The sequence below is a fragment of the Pieris rapae genome, chromosome Z (genome assembly GCF_905147795.1).
Source record: "Pieris rapae chromosome Z, ilPieRapa1.1, whole genome shotgun sequence".
Classification (NCBI taxonomy): domain Eukaryota; kingdom Metazoa; phylum Arthropoda; class Insecta; order Lepidoptera; family Pieridae; genus Pieris; species Pieris rapae.
In genome coordinates, this window is record NC_059534.1 from 4936542 (window position 1) to 4961510 (window position 24969).

Below are 24969 nucleotides of genomic sequence, written 5' to 3' on the forward strand. Positions count from 1 at the left end.
GTGATTCTTACCAGTATGGGAATGCGTCTGATAATATTATTAAAGCAGAGAAATTTTATAAAACAAAGACTGACGCGATAAATATAAATCAGCATGTATAGGCATTTATGAAGGCAGTCGTCATCCGCCGTACGTATAAACGCACCGCGATTCCGTTTCTAAACCATTCGAGACTTGGAACTTGAGGTGCACCGGTGAAAATGTCAGTGTTGAAAAATTCTATTATTTACTTCCTACTCATCTCAATGGCTGTGAATGGTGAGATTTTAATAATAATTCCAAACCTGTAATTACGTACGTTTCAATACAATGCAGATGAGAACTTTGACGAGTTTAATTTAAATATATACGAAATTCACTTAAGGAAATACTGTTATATTATTTAAGGTAAGCACAAAAAAGGCAAGCCGAAAAAGTTTTTAACACCGACCGCTAAAGGCATTCAATGTTACAATTGCCTATCTTTCGACCATCCCGGTTGCTGGGATCCCGATCACCCTGATTATGCTAACATTACGGTAAGGAATATTTTCAAGAAATTTAAAATATTTTCTTTCAGCGACCATAAGCTGTTGTTGTATTAAATATTAATCCGAGTCCTTAGATGGGAGAGTCGTCTTAAGGGTTTTTCTTAATTAACAAACTTTCCCCTACCTTGTAAATTACGTGCGGAGATTAAAAATAAGATCTTATAAAGCTGTTGAAAATTTAAACGCACAAGACGTAATACTATTTTAGCTTTATGTGCAATTGTCAATAGCAGTAGAGAAATTAAGTATCTTAGTCTAGTCTAATTCACAGTATAAAAACAACTATTCAAATAAATAGTAATATATGGCTTACTTATATAGAGCCAATAACAACCCAAAAAGTATACCGCCAAGAAGGAAATAAATTGTATGTCAACAGGTGCCAAACATCGACTGTTACATCCCCGGCATGGCGTTTCTATGTATCGTTATCACTTCAGAATCGGCCAAATTAGGTATGTATATAAATTACTATGCATTCAACGACATACATATTTACATATAATCTGTTCTAGTTGAAACCGGCCAAGAAATCGGTCCAGTGAGAGCCCGGACGTGTGTACCGGCGAAGGATTTCTCGAAGAAAACCGTTTCATACTCAATGTGCAGCAAGCTGAGCAAAGAGCTGTCTGCGTCCGAAATATTCTCCCGAATCGCCGTAACGAGGCCACAATGCGCGCTTTGCAAGAAACATTTGTGCACGGAAGCATCTCATTGTTAATCTTATAATCGTACCTAATTAGTGTATTGGTTAAAAAAAATTACGTTCGAGTAAAATTTTGTAATCGCTCCGTATTGTTTGTAATACTAAACGCTTACATCATTGTTTAACAAACGATGAAGTTAAATTTCACACGAAATGCAAAAAGTCGAATTTGTTTTGAAACTTGAACCTTAAACGGTGTGAACCATATTTGGTTCTTTTTTTATTATATGGATATTCCATTTTTAACTTTGTTTTAGTTTCTCAGGAGATGTTTTGATAACATTACTGCTTTTCCTTTATGAAAAATTACAAATTTCCAAAGCACTTATAGTATTTAGAGATATATAAAAGATAGGGTATAATTTTCATGGTTATGCGCAAATATCTTATTGTAAATAAAAAAAGTAAATGTAATACATGAAACTGGCTGTCAACATAAACTGACCAGACAAATATATAATTTATTTACAAACATATGTACCGTGGAAGTAAAAAAACTGCACCGATTTATTAACGTGAACCTTAGTTGAGATCTTGTCTCGACTTTTAGTAGCCGATAAGTTTGTGAACAAGCATTATTTAGATTATTAAACCACGCCCTTACATTTGTTTATTCTCTTTTTTACGGCTAGACAGACAGACGACAAGGAAATTGTCATTCGAATCATTTTTTATCAACCAGTTCACGCCCTGAGATTACTAAAACGCCCTATCCATTATTAAATAGGAAGTTTTATTGCTATTATTATATTTATTATATATTATTATAGCTTTTGTATTATATGTGTCTATATTCAATAATATGTAATATTTTTTAGAATTTATTTATTTATATAATAATGAATTTAATAACAATTTCAAAACGAATCAATAACTATCATAGCAGAATAAAATATTGCGTACTAAAAGTATACCTTCTCAAGCATGTGGTAGACATCAGCCAAGTCGACACCGGGGTACGGCGACATTCCGTAGGTAGCAATCTCCCATAGAAGTATACCGAAGGCCCAAACATCAGACTTGGTACTGAACGTGTTATACGCCAGGCCCTCTGGAGCGGTCCATTTTATAGGAAATTTGGCACCAGCGTGGGCAGTGTATGTATCGTCACGCATGAGACGCGCCAAACCAAAATCGGCCACCTTCACCAGGTGATTCTCACCAACGAGACAGTTGCGGGCCGCCAAGTCTCTAAAATGATTAAGGATTTCTATCAACAAATCTGAACACTTCATGGTTGTGAGAATTTACCAAAGGCCAAATTATTATACGCTCCGTTGATTTTTGATAGGTTGCGTCATATTATGTGCGTTTTATATGCTCACGCCTAATCATCTTTTAAGAGAAATGATATATAGATATAAAATTAATAAACAGATTTGAATGATAATACTTATTCCTCGTCATGTCCTATGATGCTACTGGTGATACTATGATACTGGTATTTAGATTTATTTTTAATTATAAATAAAATTGTAGAATGTACAGCTGCCCAAATTGTATATGTACTGCAATGCGAGTAATGTTATCCCAGTAATATGGAAAGCAATTCAGGAAAAACAAAAGAGAGCAAAAATTATTTATTCAAATATAAAACATTACGCCTATTTACCTGTGAATGAAAGATCGGCTCTCGAGATAACTCATACCCGAAGCGATCTGCGTGGCCATGTACATGAGTACCACAGCATCTATATGGTCTCTGTTTCCCGTACGAAGATAATCAAGAAGATTTCCCCTACTCATGAATTCTGTGATGATGTAGAAAGGTGGTTCACGTGTGCAAACTCCCAAAAGTTGGACTAAGTTTGGGTGTCTCATCTCTTTCATAATGGCTGCCTCCTCGAGAAAGTCTTTTAGAGCCATAGTATCGTCCTTTAGGGTTTTTACTGCGACCTGTTAAATAAAGGGTCCTATTAGATCACTACAGCTATTATAAAAAGGTTTTATACAAACGATGGAGTCATAATTTTGATTTCTTCAGACTCATCTAAAACTGTAGTCAATATTTGAAAATCATATACGAAGAAAATTCAATAAAAAATGATAATGCGATACATTCTCCTAGAAAAGAAAAATAATAATAATGGCAGACAGACTAGACATTAGATATAATAATTTAAAAATAAGCAATAAAATCCCTTTTGTTAAAAAAAATAACACCATCCCTGGTTTGGATGCAAAAAAATATTTACCTCGGCAATCAATATAAACGGTAGATCACGTATCCCTAAAAGTTCTGGACAGGAGCTGAAATGTCTGTCAGACAACACATTACAATACTCACGGTCATATTACACCTCTTCCACGCCGCTTCGTAAACATCTCCATACTGGCCACCGCCTAACTTGTGCTTCATCACAATATCGGTGCGATCAATTTCCCACTCGTCAGGTGGCGCCAGAGGAAACACAGTTGGTTTGTTTCGCTTCGGCGCAGGGTAGAGCAGTTGGGTGATAAGACCATCGCCAAGAACCGAATGGTGGTGAACTAGTTCGGCTAGTGTCCCAAATTTGGATTCGGACGTCACATACACCTGTAATAATAACATGCTTTTGTATTTTGATAGACTTCAAAGCCTAATTCGTATTTAATTTTGTGTATCTTTATTTGTGTAATTATGGGATTGTTCAGTTAAGTGATTGAATTTATATAAAATAATATTACAATTATATGAGGCTATTCCAATAAGTATCATTATTTTCTGTGTCATCAAACTCCATAACCCTGTTATACCTAAGAGAGTATAGAGACTAAGGTTTTGAACAAAATAAGCAAATCACGAGTTTTGCTAACGTTATAAGACTAAATATACATAACATTCCCGCTGTACGCTACACTATATTTTTCTAATCAGAAATCGCAAACATTTTATATGTTTAAATCCGGGCTATATAAATAATATACAAGAGTACCTCTTCTACGTAAATTCAAAGACAAAACAAAAATAATTAGACTGTTTTTCCTCTCTTAACTTTTTTTATTGAAACACTGATAGGGTTGCTAAATTACATTCTGGGAGTTGATTTATTTCTTTGCGCGACACCGCATCAAAATCTTTATTGAACAGTGTCGATTATAAAATACACGAGTAGTATTATAATTATAATATGTGTTTATTTCCGGATGGTGATCCTCATATTTGTTTGTTTTACTGTAGTTTTAAGAACTAAGTTAATATATGCTACCTTTAATTACCGTTATCTTTAAGTAAAACTTCACTTATGCTTTAGTTAAGGTAACAATTTTGGTTGGCCAATGTCTAATAGTGTCTATTCCTAGAGGCACGAGTAGACTTAGGGTAAAAATCTGAAGATATATTATATATTTTGGTTTAAATTGTAATAAACTTTAATAATTTTAATGCAGGCGTAACCCAGTTAAACATATACGAATCTACGTCTCTCAAAAAATATCAATGACAAATGAATTTAATCCTATGGGCTTAATTAATTTTCACTAGTCCAAGTCAGGTCTGCTTTTCTTTTAATTTTTTCGCCACATAAAAGCTTCCAACTACGACTCGGTAGGTTTATAAAAATCTAAGAAATGTACGCATATCTATATAAGTTTTTAAGGCAAACTTTTTCCACTGCAGGCCATACAAAAGCCGCGAGGGAATAAAAAGCTTATTTTGTAACAGCGCGTCAGCCCTCAGGCAAATGAAAGCTCAGCTAATAATGTAAACATCTTAATTAAGAGAAATGTACGTCAGATTGCTCGAACTAATTAATTCTACTTTGCTTGAAACTTATTAGTAATTGGATAGTCGACGCTTTCTTAGCACCGCAATTAATATTTACAAGTTTTAGACGAAACTTTAGCTTAGTTAACTCTTTTGAGAGCTATTTCCTTCAACCTTTTAGATTAAAATTATTAACTTGTTGAAAAGTACAAGCTATGGTGTTTTGAAGACATACTATCCTATCCTATATAGAAATCGTTTCCTTTTTACTTCGTACACACATGTCATACACGTACCGCGATATTTACCTCATAAACGTGTAATTATAAAGCATGCAGCACGGGGTTGCGCCGTTAATTAAACAGACTTTATGAAACGAGATCTAGGCACATAGGCACAGACATCGTAATGGTCGCACTTTCAACTAGGCGCGACCCCTTCCTACGTTCCCCTCGATTCACACGACTTATTCGATCCATGCTACAATCCTCGTGTTACCGACGTCTAATCTAGGTAATTACCTAAAGCTAAGTAGCTAAGGGTGTTTTCCTGTACAATGTATTTGTAATTAATACCAAGCCTTATATTCACAGTGTTGGTGAATGCACATAATATTCTATTTTTAAAACGTTCACTATACGTAATGTAAAAATCATATATATAATGAATGCTTTCACTAAAATAATGTGAGATGTGAACGATACGTAGATACAATTTAACTTTGTATTAGAACGGGTTTATGGAAATAGAATTTTATACAATTAAATTTAATGGACAGAACTGACGATTTCATTACAAGATTTTTTAAATTATTATTTAGAAATACGAATGCCTTTTAATTTTGTTGTATCCACATTTCCCGACAATTTGGAACTTTTATATATTATTTTATATATAGAATTTTATAAAATGTTGAATCTCAAAACAGTTAAAGTATTAGGATTAATGCTATTATATATCAGGTTACATAAGAAAATGAATCTTTCTAAGGAAAATGTTCGTGCAATAATTTTCTACAACTTTAGAAGAGGCCTGACACGGTTTCAGTGTATTGAAGAGCTAACATATGTATTCAGTTATTAAACTCCATGTCTGCGGACTGTCGAACGCTGATATTAAAATATTAGTGTAAGTAACAAATTTCGCGAAGGACGCCCAATATCCGCCTTCACTAAAGATAACATCATCAGATGTGACGTTTCGAGAGATAGAGGCTCTATCTATATGGTTGTCAGGGACAACCATTCAGAAGATCTCTCATGAAGCACTTGGTGTGAGAACGCTAGTTTGTCATTAGATACCGCATCTGCTTTCCGACGATCACAATACGGCCCGCATCAGATGGTGTAAGAAAACTTTTCAAAGATTCAACTGAGGAGAACAAAATCACGTCTACGACATTATCAATGGTGACGAATCTTGGATGTACGCCTACGATCCTGATTCCAAACAACATTCTAAAATCTGGGTCTTTCAAGATCAGCCAAAGCCGACTAAAGTTGTTCGTCCTCGAAGCACATCAAGATGGTGGCTACGTCAGGGAAAAAGCGGCTATGATGTGACCATTTGAAAATCGTAGAACGGTTAACACAGAGTGGTATACCAAATTTTGTTCACTACAAGTCATCGCCGAACTTCGAAAATCTAACTCAGAGCGACGCATGCGACAACGCAAGCTCACACAGCACTCGTCAAACGATTGAGTATTTGAAGCCGGAAAAGGTAGAAATTCTTGACTATACTTAGTCTTGACTTAGACTTGCTAACCATAGTCCTGACCTAAGCCCAAACGATTTCTTTACATTCACTAAAATTAAGAATAGTCTTCGTAGTCAAAGGTCTAAAAGAAGTCGACGCTTTCAAGCTATTAAGAACTTCCCCACTTTAGAGTGGAATAAATGTAAATAATAACTGATTTGAGCGAATGGAAAAATGTATAAAGCTACGTGGTAGATACTTTGAAAAACAATAAAAAGTATAATGTTCCAGTTGGTTTTTTTTACTTAAGACTTACAACTAACAAAATAATAAAACAAAACACCACCTACTTGTACCACAACTAGTTAAATCATTTAAATAAAATATTTTTGTGTCTATTTTTATTATAATGAAAAAGGCCTCATGTTTAATAATCAAACGAATTCAAAATTATGTTACTGAGATAAAAATTTGGTTGAAAATTAAAAGCTTTTCATTCAAGTGTGTATTCAGTACAGCTTATTCAAGTTTCATTTAATTTACAGCGAGAGAGTAATAAATAAAAAATAATAACGCTCAAGCTATAGAGCCATTTACAATCTTTATTTAGGAATTAATGAAGCAATAAGATGTTTTTAAACGCTCATTAAGGTGTGGTCTATGCTTTTGCAAACCTGTTAATAATATTACTAAAACTTTGTTACGGCGGTCTAAGAACGCCACACTCGCCACACTAGGCCTACAGTTTTTATGCTGCTATTTTAAATTACGTAGGTAATCGCGAAAAGCTCCTGCTCTTTGACATCAAACAAGTTTAAACAAAATATATTCTGATAAATTGAAATATTACTAATAATGTGCTCACGGCATACATTTCTAACACAAGCTCCATACATTGGAAGTAAATAGTAAAACACTAACGGGCGTTGGGAAAAATTAATTATAACACTAGCCCTAACACTGCCCCCGCGATCTTCGTTTCTCCTTAATGTGATTTTACTTAGCCTACCTGTTTAGTACTAAGACAGTAGTACATGCTACCCCAGAGGCTGGTCGGTTTTCCGGAATAATAACATTCTTCGGATTATCTGCGATTTTTCTCTATTTACACCTCGGAGTTCTTAACTAACAAATAAAGAGAGGGTTGACGGTAAGGGTAGATGAATTCAGGGTTCATTCATGTATTTTGTATGCTGTATTATAAAAAAATAAGAACAAAAAATTATGTCTACATAAAAAAAATTGTTGGGGTGGACACCCCTTATCACTTGGGGTTTGAAAGATAGATAGTAGCCGTTTCTAAGACTTACTGAATATGCATTTAAAAAATCATAAGAATCGGCGATTCGGAGCACTATGAGAACGAACATTGGGACACGACAATTTTATATATAAAGAGATATTAATCAGTCACGAACTTATTTAGTTTTAAACCACGTACCTGTAAGACAATGTATAATCCTCTATTATTTTTATCCCAGGGGCAGAAACGTTTTCCTCACATTCTATTAATGTAAATAAATCGTATGGAAACATTTTTTATGAACCTAAACTACGTACACAATACCCATGTTGGATGCGCGGTGCCAGGGTTGCCAGCTCCTACAAAATGTTCCCCCTAGGACCCAACTTTAAATACCCCTAAATGTAGATCAAAAACCACGTAAGTCTTTGTTGTACACTTGAGTTGAGAAGTAATTTCAAATATGAATTAAAAATAAGTTGAACTAGTAAAAACTAGCTGTTTATTTATGTGAGTACATTTTAGATATTCATAAATAATATAATATGTTTCAATTTCAAAAAATGATGAAACTATTCTTATTTTTTATTTGTTAACTTTTCTTTCTTCGTATTCAGTTTTTCTTTACGTTTCTTGGCAGTCAATAATTAACGTTTCCAGACCGGAGCAGTGGAGAAACGGAATGATAAAGTATAAACTTACCTTTCCATCGGAGTCTTCATTAATACGGTAGTGGTAGACTCGTCCTTCGTATCTTAAAGAAATACTTCTTTGACCGGGACTCGATTCAGACTCACGGACCTGTAAATATTTAACATATACATTTACAGTGAAATAAATGTAAGAATCACGGCATAAAATTAATCAAAAATACACTAGAGTGTATAAACTGCAAATAATTATGGCCTAATAGAGAAAATATTTTCCGCTTTTTAGGCAATGAGCCTTACCAAACTTAATAAACTGTCAAAATCTGTTATAATATATAACAAATATTAACTCATATTTGGTCGTAAAAACAATTCGTCGTAACAGCGTAATTCAATAGAATTCAGCTGGGACCTTTGATTTTGGTCAATATAACCAGTATTTCTTCTAAACGATACGTTTTGACTGTATTATTAGCGTTATTTATAATAAAACGATAATATATAATATTACAAGATTTAATTCAAGCAAATATTAGGCAAAAGTATCGAATTTTAAAGTAGTTTATTGGTTGTATTAGAAATGTCTTCACCGTTCACCATCGAATATTCAATAGGTTGTTTGAATTTCTTTTCTTTTCCGAGATGCAAAATCTTAACATGAATATTCAATTCGGAAAAATGCGGGCAAAATCCAATTGCTTCCAAAACCAAGCCTAAAATAAATCAACTGTGGGCCTCACTTGATAAAATCAAAGTGCAACTTGAGCTCAATCTGTTACGACCGAGAGTTCAGATCCGCGTCGAAAATATTTCAGTAGAGTTCACGCAAGTAATTAAAACAGGATGATCCTGGATTCGCCCACTTGAACTTTGCATGACTCTACACGATGGCGTCGTTAGTATGAAGACATACTTTTCACTAAATTCTCTGGTCATTTTAAATTTAATTTAACAAGTTTATCTGTTTTTTATCTACAAATGTATCAACCAGGAATAAGTACGTTTAAATGAAATATTTTGAAATTTAAACATACCAATTTTACGTCCTACTTCAATAAAGCTTTCAGGATTGATTTAATTTAATATTTGTTTATCGTCATATAAACCGCAATGAAACTTAAACTTCCTCGCATGCGTCACTCTGTCTTGCAGTAATTTGAGCTTATCGCGTTCAGATAATGTGTGGGGTAGCCGACATTTTTAAGAAGGCTCAAATGATATTGAGTGACAATCGCCAACAGCGAGTAACTGGTAACAATAATTCTTAATATTTTTATTAACTACCTACCACAGACTGGTACATGGCGAAAAATGCCTTTTAAAACAATCGATTGTGAAATCAGACGTCAAGGTGATACGGGTCGACAGCTTCATAGTGGAACCGAATTATTCATACGAACAAGTCTAACAAACATACTCCTTGATGTATAATGTGAAAAATATGGGAGTTGATATCTCTGCATCGCCATTTCATAAACTAAAGGAAGACGTTTTAATTACACAAGCAAAGAATTTTATCAAATCTTAAGTAAAATCTGCATACCATAATAAATAGATTGTGATAATGTTATTATGTTTTGTTAAAATATTGATAGACGTAATATGTGTGAAATTACCTTTCTTGTGTTTCTTGCTCAGATGTGTATAATTAACGTAGCACAAGGAAACATATAATTTTTAATCATTCTCGTGAAAATATGGGAATGTGACGTTTTAACCATTAGGATTTAAATTCACCTTTGCCATTAAAATTTCCTTCCTCAGACAAAGAAATTTGTAAGTACATATCATCAAAAGTTACAAAACGCTTCTTAAAGTAAGTTACTTGTAGTTGTACATTACCTAATAAATATGAAGGAATTTTATAATAGCAATAGAAGATATATATAAATACTATGAATATAAGTTTCAACTTAGGTAGTGTAGTTGCAAACTTTATACGTAGAACTCATCACTTAAAAATATACTTTCAAAATCTGTAAGATCTTACTTGGGTATAATTTAATACACTTATTACTTAGAACTGCGCTTATTACTTTGCACTTACACACTTTGACACATGATGTGCAAGTATCATTATTACTTCAGGTAAACAATGTGATCATTCGTCGCGTTGTCTATTTAAAAATTTTGATATATATATACAAGTTATAGAACGCCACTCAACCGCAAACAGTAAAAAGTACACCATATAAAATATCGTCATAGTTTTCCATCGACGACTTCCCTACGTCCCTGTTGGACACAGGCATTCAAGTCGACGGTATTGTATTGCCGAGACCTAGTTTCACCGTGGCTTGTTAATACTCTACTTGTGTATTTAAAAACGCAAAATGCTGGCGTTTTAAAATATAGCCACACATTTAGCACATTCAGACTTAGAATAGAGATATGGTGAAACGAATTTACTTTGTATATTACTTATAACACGTAGATATTTCGAAACTCTAAAATTATGTTATAATTAGTATATAATATATTTAGTCCTGATAATTGATGCCATACCGATACATATTGTGCGGTTCGGTTCCGTGTATTAATTTTAACTTAACTTATATTAAAATAAAAAAATATAAATAAATAGATAAAAAACTATATCTTTTTTTTTGTAAGTAATATAGTTCTAATTTCACTAATACCTTTTGAATATTTGTTCCTTTATAGACGCAGTATTACAGGTATTAAATATTTCACAGAAGGTCCTAACTAAAGACTCATCACATTCAATTAGACCTTCAACACAATAACACGTACGACGACTTACGTATTAACAGCAGTATAACGGATAATTCGCATCCGCTCAGTGTTTGCAAGGAACGTTGGCATCAATGCGTCGGGAGTAAGTACTCGAGATCGATCCACGCTTCGAGTGTCCTCTAACCAGTTCCCGGGTGTCATGTACACTCACGTGCAAATTTTACTATATATACCAACTACTTATTATACGTACAAAAGTGTTTTATTCAGATATTCTTAAGCGATAACTACAATGCCTACTGATTGACGCAATTTTGTATTCATACAAAATACGTAAACTAATCCCGATAATTTTTCGCCAAAGGTTAAAGCACACTTTGGCACGCTTTATAATATCTTAGAAATGATCGTACTATACAAACACAAGGGCTGTTTATGTTGTATATATAACACGCGAAGAAGCGATTCTTAGGTACACGGTCGTAATTAATAAATTATAATAATGTATTAATATATTTAAGAGATGAAATACCTATTTTTATGAGTAAAAACCGCTCATTATACGAAACGAACGCGAAACATTTCCGATACTGCTAGCCCAGTGAACCAATATAGCAATTATACCCCGAGGAATCAACTCATCCATGTTGATACTAATTACTTACAGGGGATGACTCGATTAGTACGCTCTAGGAAATCTTCTAGACGCAGAGCGAGATCCTCTTGTGAATTACGAATTCATGGAATTCTGTTAACAAGCTACGCTCTATGTAAATGTAGGGTTCCATTTCAGCTATTTGTCGCTATTTAAGTTTATCCTGTTAACGTAAATCTGTACTGGTCTGGGCTATTTTCTGTAGCTGTTTAATGATCATTTGTCAATCAAATAGGCAAGTAGGTGGGCAGGAGGCTGATCTCCTGTGCCTGACACACGCCGACTTTTTTGAGTCTAGGGCATGCCGGTTTCCTCGCGATGATCTGCTTCACCGTTTGAGCGAATGTTAAATGTGCCTATAGAAAGAAAGTTAATTGGTCCGCAGCTGGAGCTCGAACCTACGACCTCAGGAATGAGAGTCGAACGCTGAAACCACTGGGCCAACACTGCCCTGTGCTCGTGTTTAAAGTAAGGTATTGAATACCTCGTCCGCTGCAAAATGTTTATGAATTTGAAATGTTACATATTGTAACTAAACATGTTATCGACAACGAACAACTTATCGAATAAGTATTCGATAAGTTGTAACGAGGGAAGCGTATTCGCATTTGTTACTTTTATTGTTTCGTTCAATACATTTCGGAAATCGTAGGTTCAGACTGTTTGACAGGAAGCTAAACAAAGACCGTGTTATGTCCACTGTGCATGTGTAACTAAGCTACGACGACATGATTCAATATTCACAAGAAATACTTACAAGGAAGCTTCCGTTGATCCCCGATGAAAGAAGATACTCAGCCGCATTACGAGCAATTGGACCGTGGTACCACGAGTGCTTCTCCAATGAGTTGACAGGTGTGACGTAGTTACTAGGCACCCAGCCCACACCGCCGCCCAAAGTGTGCGCTTCACACCACTCGCCACTTTTGTTGTAGCTCATTATACGCACTTGTTCACCTATTAATGAAAAAACTATTAACTGATGGTATTATTAGTACAGTGGCAAATTAGTATGATTCGTCAACATACCGGGAAGAAAGCAGAGTAAGTATATAAGAGCTTAGAAATGTCAAAACAAAAGAAGACGTGATAGTGCGTTTTGGTAAGTGAGACATTCGGATCGTGTCACGCGTCTGTGATTGAATAAAAGATGCTTCGGTAACACGTATAGCAGCAATGTAACCTCGGACATATTTTTGTATTTAAATTAGAGTAACTTTGTTCATTGGATAACATTCCCAAATGTTGCCATACCAAACTGAAACCATGTCCTTTTAAGGAACTACTATTTGATGCTGGTCTTTCTTTGTTGAGTACTTGAGTCTTAAGTCTCTTTAAAGGCCACATAACTATTACTAGGAGCCAACACCGCAAGTTGTTTGACAGTAGTTTAATAGGTTTAGTGACACATTGTACATAATACTATCCATACAAAATGCAGTACAATGACAAACGATGACCTGAATTCAGTTGAATAATAGTTTATATGCTGAAGTATCGCTAAATTAAGGTTAGTAACTGAAATTAAATATTATTCAGCAATAAAAAGTAAAGTTCGTTCGTTTTCTTTATCTATTTTCAACTACTTATTGATTATTCTCAAACAATTTTTTAATTGTTGTGTCGTACGGGATATTCTATTAGGAATTTAGTCACGAAAAATATAATTTTTCTACAAATGATACATGAGCTATAAAATCAACTAAGTAAATAAAAAACGTATTACTATTTCTAATTCTATTATTTTAATATCAACATATAAAGGAAAACGTGGTTGTTTTAATGACGTGTATAAACCAAGATATAGTGTCTTAGCTAATAGATATTGAATAGTTACAATTATAGAATATCTTTTTTTATACATATAGCGGAACGTAAGAGAACCCGTAACTTCCGTGAAGTCACGTACTTTAGTTAAAAGCACTTACTCATAGGACCTCCTTTAGAGCTTTTAGCTCCTAGGATTCAGGCATGACTTTCATAGAGCTACCTACAATATTGGCTAAAATGTGTCCAAAATCTATCGTAACAGTAAATTCTTGCCTCTGTGTGTCGTTTCACCGCGTACTACGCGCATTTAATTAAATTAATACTTTGTGTTGATTACCGAACTAACATAATTTTTTGCTGTAGAACGCGTTCCATTTACCAAACATCTATTAAATATCTATGAACCTTCACACATGAGACTGCTACGAGTCTGATGAGACGTTTTGTGCCTTTAGTACTTCAAAAACTAATATATATATTTACCCCATAAAAGTAACTTACATAACCTACCTTTCTTCAGGCTCAGCTGATTCTCTCCACCAGCCTGGAAGTCGTAAAGCGCAACGAAGAGCTGAGGATCATCTTCTTCTTGATGTGCCAATAAATTTTCTTTGGAAGTCCATCTAAAATACAATAAAGCTACTTAAAGACACTACACAATAGATAATAAAAGTTAATGTTATTTTAGCAATTTTATTAGATACTGCCTCATACCGGTATACAATGTCCCAATTATATACTGTCAGCGTATTTTCGTATGTGTATTCATGTTAATAGTGGCTGCCTCATTATGTGGCAACATAAAATCTTTAATGATACAGCACATTTATCATACACTATATCCGGACACATAGAAAGTTGTTTGAAATCTATATTTACTAATTAACATTATATTACGCAATTTATTAATTTGCTGTTTTATTCTAAACGAAATGTCATCATCTATATCTTGCCTATCACTTGATTTGAACAAGTTTTGGTGATTCTCGTGTATAAATAAATCTTTTTAACACACATTACATATTCATTTTAAGATTTCTATAATGAAGAAATGTCCATGTTAAACGTGATTAACACATGAAGCATGATAATAAAAACCTTTATTAGTAATATGCATAAAAAATCAAATTGTGGATGGCCGCGATTCAAGTCTTATAGCCTGCAAGGGTTACGAAGGACACTCTTAATCAGCTAACACATAAAAAAACATTCCTAACCTTGAGCGTTCCACTTAATGACATATATTACGAGCAAGATTATTGCCCACAAACGCATCGTTTTTATAAATATGTAATATCCAATTAAAAAATTTAAAGTAAATTTTTATAATGTCGCATAGGTATAATATTATCAGACATATTCTTATCAGATACCGAATCGGTGTTAATGTGTATACTTATACGAAGGCGAGCGTAACCAAGGTCAGTAACTGCAGCAGTTAATATAATAATATGTAAATAACTACGAAATAGGGTGATATCTCTTCAATACGACGTCAATTATTATTTATTTATATTAAAAACACTTGACCTTATTGTAGACCTTATAAACTAGCCTGCACTTAGCTAGTCGGTCTAGCATTTTTCAGATTACGTCCTAAATCTATAGGATAGATTAAGTACTAACGCAAGATCGGCTCACTAATTTCATTATGCTATCGAGTTACCTACTTGACTCGTATGTAATTTAAATTACCTGTTCGCCGAGTCCAATGGTTGTGGTAATGCTGGTGGGGCTGCCTCCCCATCTGGTAAATCTGGTATATGAGGAAGCGGCCGACTTTGCAGCAACGCTTCTGAAACAAATAAAATGCTCCACGTTATACAGAATTCCAAATATAGTATATTGAGTGACTTCGAAAAATTATATCAATTAAATCTATTAATAAAAAAATTACCAATTTAATAGCTAACTTTGCGATCCAAAAATGCTTTTCAAAAATTGGCCTCCGCAACGAGAATGATTTTAAATTAATAATAATAATAATTTTTGTTATATCCATAAAATTACGCAAATTAGTATTAGTTCAGATTCCCGATGTAGTAGAGAATGATATAAATAGGGCAAACAAATAAAACATTAAATTAAATTATCTCTTTATTAATAATAATAAAAGACTTAGGTTCAAGATGCTAAATACAGTCGCAGCCGTTTAACCAAAAAATACAATGGTAAATCGCGTGCATGTTCAAACGTATTTCCACTATCCATCATTTATATATTCATGGTATAAAACTAATTTTGTGACCCGTTGCCTCCATTAATCATTTATTTATACTTTTATATAAATAAACTAATGAATACTACATGCATTTAATTCTCTTGCTAAAGCAGGACTCTCTTTTCAGTGAAATGTTTTCAAACATTCTATAAAAAAAAAAAAAGTTATGTACAATTCTCTTCTGATATATAGAACTAGGGGCAATCGGTTAGGAGGCTCACCTGATGTAAAGATTCAGCCGCCAATGGACTTTAATGCCAGATTGCTCGCGAGTGCGTTGCTTTGATACGCTCTTTTTTTGAAGGGCTCTAAGTCGAATTGGTTCGGAAATACTTCAGGGGGCAGCTGGTTCCAACAAGTGGTTAATAAACGGTCTGTTGAGAAACGTCTAAATTCCATCGACGTCCGATGATAAAAATCTGCTGTAGGTATTAATCCGAACAACTCCTGGCGACCCCACATCTCTACGCAACGCCAAGGGATCAACCGCTTTGAAAGGTATTGGTCGTCGACGGTTGACCTTGTTGTGCAAAATTATTTAAAAAAAATCATATATTCTTGGAACTTTCATACAAAACATGTTTTTATTAGCATCTGTTATTGCTATATGGATTCCATATGAGATGTATACGAATATATACGTAAGTGAATTTTAGGGCAACAAATAATTGGCTTTTTGAATTATTTCTTTGTTCGCTAAGCGCAGATTCCAAAGATCTATCTGTCAGGTGGTCCAGCATTGAAAACTTGCATACCAGATGGCAACTTACACAAAGAACATCTGGCAGAGATAGCAAAAACAATATTAAGCTCGAAATTGAATGAATTAATTGGCGCTGACTTCAAAATTACGAATAGGAGACACTGGAAAAAAGCCCTCAGGAAGAATCGTAGCCCGCTGAATAGGACCGACACATGTAAGTAGTATCATTAAAACTATTTATATTAAAGGGACCTATTCGATAACACAAAACAATTCATCATAGCAATGTTTGTAATACGAGAGATAAACGATTCCTGTCGCATAAGCAGTTCCCTCGGCGGCACGCGCGGCTAGCGCCTCTTATCACAAACGTAAACAATTTGTTCGGCGTACTCGATGTCCATTTCGTAGAACAATGTTTAAGTAATATAAGGTTACCAAGAGGTAATCAAACTCAGTGAACAACTCTATGAATCATACATCTTATAATAGTTACCACAAGAGCGATACTCGTATTTTATTACAATTGTGTGCAGTAAGTTTGTATAACCATTCAAGTGTATCATCTATACTAATTTTAATAATTTTACTGACATTAATGAAATTACTCTATTTCATTTCTTTCTTTGTCTATGGTAACACAACGTCCCCTTTGCCACAACCCAGCATATAGGTTGGCAGGTACCGTGTTAGTTTTCATATTTCTATAATTAAATCATCTGTTTGCAATCGTAAACTAACCGCGATTTTGCTGAGCATTTACTATGTAACATACGTATGAATATCTAAATAGTTATGTTATATTCAATAAACCAAGATACGAGCTTTTCTCTATTATTTCCACGAATGGTACTACTACACCGAACACTGTTCCAGATTAAAATATCGTAAATTGAACTCCAACATAAAGTTAAATGCCAGAAAAATCTTTACTTGCTTTTAAATATAATTACTTCATAATAAAAGTGTAATAACTTAAATTGAAAATAGAGCGACTAATCTTGACGCTCAAGAAGACTCCAGACTAGTTTATAGGATAAAGTTGGATAACACTGTAATCGAATAGCTTTAATTCCTAGAAGATTAGCTTTTTACTTTGGCGAAACTTCCAATCTTCTTATAAACTGAATTATAACTAATATTACAGGAGAAATTGTTTATTTACGAGATAATACAGAATGTGTTAGCGAAAATACGTCAACTTTTCGTTTCTTTGTGTCCATTGTAATTTTTACTTATTAAAATATATATATACATAATTTATAAAAAGAGTGTGTCTATAAGTGTGGTGTTAACAGAACAACGAATAAATATACAACTTATTTGTTTGAACGACCAAATTGTTTAAAGGCAAAACATTGATACAAAAGAACAAAACCACAAATATAAGTTCACTCAAAGTTAGTCATACATTTAGTTGAGCGATTTTTTCTGAAAGCAAAAAGAAGTTTTGGCTGCCTTATTTCGAACTTATTAACTAACGGGGAGTTAAAGTTCTGTATATGGAATTTATTTCCATAAGAGATAATTTAATAGACGTATTTGAGTCGTAAGAGAACGTAAACGTAATTACTTGTAATAAATACTTGTTACAATTCTTTACAAAGTAGGGAAAATGAAGAATACCTTTTTTACAACATAATATGGCATTTAAAGTACAGCTATAACTACACCCGGTTGCCACTATAATAACCGAACGGCATTGCTTGTAATGCATATGACCAGTTTGGAGATCTAGGCCGTAGACGGTGTAACACAAGGACAATGTATTTCTAGAAAACAAGAAATTCGAAAGACAAAAAACCGTGCACAAGACGACCATGGAAGAAAACTTGAAATCGATAATGCATCGAGCGGTATGACTCACATAAACATATATCTGTTTCACTAATTACTTTTGTTTTTTATTGTAACAGGTGGTTATAATTATGTATGTGTATATATATATATCAACCAAGTTGCCCTAGAGATTTTAGCTTAGTTGTTCACTTAAAATTATTTGAATAAGCTGTTGAATGACGTACAAAATAATTACAACGGGGATCAAGACGGTTTTAAAAATATATTTTTACATTAACATATTCAAAACTAAAAGTTTTACTCGAATGGGCCTCACTTATCCTAACTTATTGTATTTATTACTTTGATCAAGAAGTCATATGGAACATGGTGTAATGGTTGCTCAGCTCCTTACAAACATTGTGTAAGAAAAACTTGGCGATTAAAAAGAGTGGCGGAGAGTTTATTGCCAGTTCTTCCCTTCCGTTCTACGCCCTTGATTTGAGAACTGGCAGTAAATGTAAAATTAGATTCATTTAATGTATATTTCGTTTTTTTTTTGACGTTCATAAGTGTACATTATGTTACGGATGAGATATTTATTCACTTTTTATTTATAAACACTTCGTTGCACAACATAAAAGAAAAAATAAACATTAAACATAGTTTAATGAAAAGCAACTAACTGGCAGCCTTAACTTGTTCGAGCGATTTCTTCCAGGCAACCACGGTGAATAAAGGAAAAACATATATTTAAATACAGCCTATGCTAAAAGCTTGGCTAGGCTACATTAAATATCTTCATTTATTCGTTATCTGTGACATTCAAAAAGCTTTATTAAAATAATTAATACATAAATGCTATAATATGATGTCCAATAATGGCTATTTCTTTGTAAATGCCTCCTACATCGTTAATTAAGTTTTAATATCGACATTTAACGGCATATGAATCGCATCTGTCACGACTCATGCCATAAAGAATATTGCTCATATTTAATACCTACACGAAATGTAAGAGTTTAATTAAAATCAAGTCACACACGTCGCCAGTTCGCCCTCGCCAGTCGCCACATATGGCCACCGCGATGCCTTGTCGACCGCACTCCGTCACGTGACGACGCTACTTCAAAATGTACTGACAATCACTAAATATAAAGCAGGCATGCACGTGTTTAACATCATCAAAAACCAAATATATCTATGGCTCTTACACAGAATTCACACCAGACTCACAAATTTCTCGATATACAGATTTTAAAACTAAAAATTATTAATAAGGCCAGAAAGCGGCCTATTTTCCGATAAAGGAATAAGCGATGAATATTTCTATACGATCTAATAAGCCGATATTGAAGACTTAAATATGGCACAAGTAAATAAGCCATAAAAATCTAAAGCAGCGGAAAATATATATATTACAAATTAATTGGAAGGCTTGAAGACGAATATGGATATGTAAAATATTAGAAAGGTATGCGTTGGCGTATATATAAATCCTATGTAGCTCGATAATTTAATATTTTCTATCCATGTCGTAAAATAAACACTCGTTAAATCAACGCAAATTTGTCGGGCCTTGAGACAAGATGCAGCTGGCGTCCGCGACGTAATCTTGATATGATAAAACATTCACATTCGATTTCTATTTACATAAAATTTCGCTCCGTAAATTTACACAAAAACAAAAATATAGAATCCCTGCCGTCAATTTTTGTTTTCCAAAATGAAATCTCACAAGCGATATGCAAAGCTGCTGCATTCTGTTTTCAGATTCAATACGATATAAAAAATGGTAAAACCGATATGTGATAATTATATATGGCCAATAATATGTATGCATAATGCGAGAGGTATGTCTATATCTTTATTTATATATCTATGGACCCTGCCCGCCTTAACCTTTCAGGAATACGCGATAAATAATGCAAGTTAGAGTAAAACATTATATAAATAACAGAGACAAAATTACTAAGATACCAGGAAGAGGTACCGGTATAGCAATGTAGGTCAAATCAAAAATGTACGATACGTGTGTTCTTCATAAATCGTTAATAGCATAACTACATCCCGGGAGAGATAATTGATATTAAGCAAATTGATTTGCGATGGAATAACACAATGTCCTTGCATACTGTTTTTGCTGCTGTAGGCATCAATGTCTTAAACGATTTATTGGTTAAATGTTTCAATACGACAGCATATTTTACTAAAATGTCTTCATTCGAAAAAACTAAATTTCTTTGACCTTATTAACAGGTAAGGTAGCAACTTTAATGAGAAATACCGAGAAAAAAAAGAAAACAGAATCATAGAAATAAACCTGAGTAAATTACACTGCTTTAATTAAGTAGTCCTAAATCCTTTTTTGTGAACGTTTCCGGTAGCAAGCTCAAATCGAGTAATTGAGAGTAACTAAACAGATTTTATACGTTTATTTTAAACACGTTCTTTATATGGAGAACTTTAGTATTTAAATCAAAATTCAAAAATCATTCATTCATATAGACCGTAACAAACAATGTACACTTATGAACGTCAAAAAAACGAAATATACATTAAATGCTTCTAATTTTACATTTACTGCCAGTTCTCAAATCAAGGGCGTAGAACAGAAGAGAATAAACTCTTCGCCACTCTTTTTAATCGCCAAGTTTTTTCTTTTACACAACTTTTGTAAGGAGCTTAAACCATTTCACCATGTTCCATTTGACATCTTGAGTAACAAAGAATAATAAAATAAATTAAAAACAAAGATTTGTCCTCTATCAGCAGGAGGCATGGTGAAATAGGAGCACGCAGTTACATACTCGTGAGAGCAACAGGCAAATACGTAGTAGAAACAACAAATATCACCGCATACACAAATTCATGTACGATCAATCACCACAAGTAGTATCCGTTCACGTGTATGACGCATGGACAGTCATCGGACCCCTCGCCATATTTTATGGAGAGACAACCCGACGCATGGACGCCGCCACAAGCAATGACATTTAAGTGAGCATGACGATCCATGTAATGTGGACCTGTCTACACAAGAAAATAGTAATAAAACTAATTATACTGAAATAGTTTGATACCACATGAATCACGGTTTGTTCTCACTTTACATTAAAAAAAAGTCGTAGATGTCGACGATCGCCCCATAGTCTGAAAATGCAGCCGAGAGATTCAGTCGCGTTACCTATGTATACTGAAGCAATTCATATTCTAGTACTATGATCGTTTAAGTATTCATTTATACTATAACAGGCCTTATAGCAAGCAGTTTTACTTTAATGTAATGTTTTACTTTATTGCCAATATTTGTATCACACTAGGGATTTTGTTGAAAAAACGTATGCTTTGCAATTGCCTTAGAAAGAATTACTCGGTTTATGCAGCCTTGTGATTGGTGCGCTAATTTTGTCTTTATTACGAGTACTATCATTATGGAATCTATATTTTTCCGAACATACAAACATACAATATCGGACTGACTCCCGTGAAATATAAAATAAGAAAATATTATATGAATAAAACAGTCAATAGTAACGACCAAATTTTTATAATAATAACAAAAGAAAAAATATGGCACTCTAAGAAATGACAAATCCTTTTGCTATAATTATCAAAGGACAAATAATTTATTACGTACATCATACTTTCAGAGACACTGTTCGTGTAGTTTTATAGACTTGTCACCAAATCTTTTTCATGAATTGTTTCTTTACTGGCTTCACGGTTATTAAATATTAATAATAACATGGTTAAAGAGTCTGTGGTTAAGATACAGTTAAGACATTATTACGATAAATAAACTAACAGTAACAGCACTATATAATATATCATAGTATCAAGACTGCTATGATGAGAATTTAATGGGTAGTATGCAGGAAAGAAAGTGGTTGTAACATCCGCGTGGGAACAGGGAACAGGTTTAGTCTCAGCCTAAGCAGACTTCAACAAAGTCAAAAATCATTTATTCATATAGGTAACATAATGTACACTTATGAACGTCAAAAAAAAAAGAAACATACATTCAATTAATCTAATTTTACATTTACTGCCAGTTACGCTGAAATGAAAAAACGCTGAAACATAAAGCTGAAATGATTTTTGCGTGATTGAACATATAAATCACAGGATCTACTAGTTCGAATAGAATTTGTTTGTTTTGTAGTTTATGAAGGAAGGCTACGAATGAATATAGCTATAGCTTTTTGTTCTGTCTCGCATGTTCGACAAACTAACATTAAAATTAAAAATTCAAATTACTCTAGTGAATCAACAAAACCAAGAAAATATATTATATTTGAATTTTGAGTGCGTTGATAGCGCCTTAATTTACAAGAAATGCAGAAAGCACAGGAACGGAAATGGTTTATAATGGCAAGGACCAGGCATCTTTTTTATAATAATCCTGTTATAACGATAAGCTTGAAGCCTATAATACAATTATATTCGGAGATTTCCAGCTTATTACATACTAGCCATACTTATTATATTGGCTAGATTATAATAAATAACGAACTTTAAAATACATGTTATTTATCTTGTACTGCGCATTTAATATTTCCCGTATTATTTATACAGAAGAGAAAACGTTTTTGAAAACCCTTTATTCAATTTGTTTTTATGATGATCCCAAACCCGCAAAATAAACTATACTCTTACATTGAGGCTGTCCAGCAACGCATTGTTGTGACTTATGGATATGCGTGCTTTCAAGGCCGATATCCGGTCGTAGTTCGCACTTGCATATAAGGCCAGAGGCAATACACCTAAAATATCTATTGAAATAATTATTTAATGTTTCGCTAATATGCCCTCATGTTACACGAAACAAATACAAAATATTATTATTATTTTATATACTAAAATCTGTTGAAGTATGAATACAAATATAATATGACTGGTTGCCTAAAAGCAGATAAGTTACATTGTATAGATTTATAAACTGTAATTCATAATAAAAACTGATGTAGCCTAATTGCACTGTTTTTATTAAAGTACTCATTTACTTAGCTCTAATTTTTTTATTAATAATAGGAATCATATTTTACAGTAAATTTGTGATTTTCATTAACATGTTCTCCTGTTGTCATGCTGTTATTAAAAATATAGCTTATTATTTGACAAAAAGGTTTACATCTTAAGAAGGTCTAAAGAGGTCTCAAAATGTCTAAGGCTGTAGACCTATTGATTTCACCATTGCAGCATAAGATCTTTGGACTGATCCATTTCATTGATTTTTTGTAAACCATATTTTGCAGTTCCATTCATTTATACATATCTGTAGATATAACATATCATTTGATAAGATAGTTGTAATAAGGTAATGGACTGTATAAATTAAAAAAATAATAAATGCTTTTTACAAATTGTAATATAAAAGTAATTCTGTCTGAGAAACAAGAGAATTGAAAAACAGACACATGAATTTATTTCTTTTATCTTTTATTAATTTGCTATTTAAGAATACATATATCATATGTATAAGATCCATATTTAATCAGTTTTGTTTCTAGACCTTTTAAACAGTCTTTTTTGATTTTGTGATCTGAGATACAAACTGGAATACCTTAAACTAGTAAGTAACCCTCCCATTTGCATACAATTGCATTCTTACAATACAGTATGACTCTACTAAACAGTATGCTTAGTAATAAAGACTTGTATCACTTAACTCAATAGCAAATAATAGTAGTACATAGATATGATGCTTACAGAACCCCTCTTAATTTTTATCAGCATTAGGACTTGGTTTTTTCAGAAGATTATTTTTGATAATAAGGTTAGGTAAGCCAACCTTATTAATAAATTTACGGCAGACATATACAGACTAAACCCCCATCCTCATAGACCAAGTCACATGCTATATTTTCTATTAGTTCTACATTGGTTACCAACCATGAAGATGGTGGGTGGCCATAAACATAGTACCTACAGAACAACCTAACATCAAAGTAAATATTTAAAAAAGCTTAAACTAAGAAATTCTATGTTTGGTTGCAATAATTTTGAAGACAAAAATATGCGCAAAGCAATCTTCAGTCTAAAATATATAATTATAACAAAAAAAAATCGCTTTGCAAATGTGTCAAGCCACTGCTTACGCTAGCAACATTATAATATGTAATATTCAGTTGTGCAGTTGAGTAGATAGAGAGAATATTAAACAAATGTAGGCATGAAAATAGCTATGAGAGAGTGTCTTTGTGAGCGGTGTTTTTGGGCAAATGAAAGACTATTAAGTAAAAAGCCATTCCTTGTACAAGTTGGTGATCACTAGCAAGTAACAGCACACAGCACAAACAGTGAATTAGAAACAGAAACCTTTTATTTATTTAGTAAAACTGTGTTTAGGTTTATCATAGTTGAATAATAACTAATAAGAGTAGTTATCCAGTCAGGTAAAATAGTTTGATTTCTAAACAAAGACATTTGTGATGAAATACTACAAGTCAATTAAGGAAATGGTAAAACCTCAACATCCCTAGTTGAGTGATTGTATTACATTATTTGTTTATTTGAACACGTAATTCAAACAAGTACAAAAATTATAGTCTTTAAGTGCCGTTTTCACCGGTTTAAAGTTAAGTACTACATTTATTAAAAGACCGGTTAAAAATTAAATCTTTAATAAT

At 33.2% G+C, this 24969-nt stretch overlaps 2 protein-coding genes across 5 annotated transcripts in view; one reads left to right on the forward strand and one right to left on the reverse strand.

The window, feature by feature from the left end:
* The window catches only part of LOC110999352 (tyrosine-protein kinase Abl), a 38480-nt gene that overhangs the window by 13072 nt on the left and 439 nt on the right, over window positions 1-24969 (reverse strand). For 3 of the 4 annotated variants that reach the window (XM_045633947.1, XM_045633946.1, XM_045633949.1), the window contains exons 2-8: window positions 15330-15429; window positions 14136-14257; window positions 12622-12821; window positions 8565-8663; window positions 3524-3772; window positions 2849-3132; window positions 2151-2427 (exon numbers count right to left, since the gene is read on the reverse strand). In XM_045633947.1, coding sequence (XP_045489903.1) covers window positions 2151-2427; window positions 2849-3132; window positions 3524-3772; window positions 8565-8663; window positions 12622-12821; window positions 14136-14257; window positions 15330-15429 — 1331 coding nt within the window. The remainder of the gene's footprint in view (window positions 1-2150; window positions 2428-2848; window positions 3133-3523; window positions 3773-8564; window positions 8664-12621; window positions 12822-14135; window positions 14258-15329; window positions 15430-24969) is intronic. The other variant, XM_045633948.1, reaches the window with a different exon arrangement.
* Window positions 123-1479, forward strand: LOC110999372. Its single transcript, XM_022268390.2, has 4 exons — window positions 123-258; window positions 388-518; window positions 910-985; window positions 1046-1479. Exons 1-4 carry the CDS (start codon window positions 201-203, stop codon window positions 1249-1251), a joined length of 471 nt encoding a protein of 156 aa, XP_022124082.1. The 5' UTR covers window positions 123-200; the 3' UTR covers window positions 1252-1479.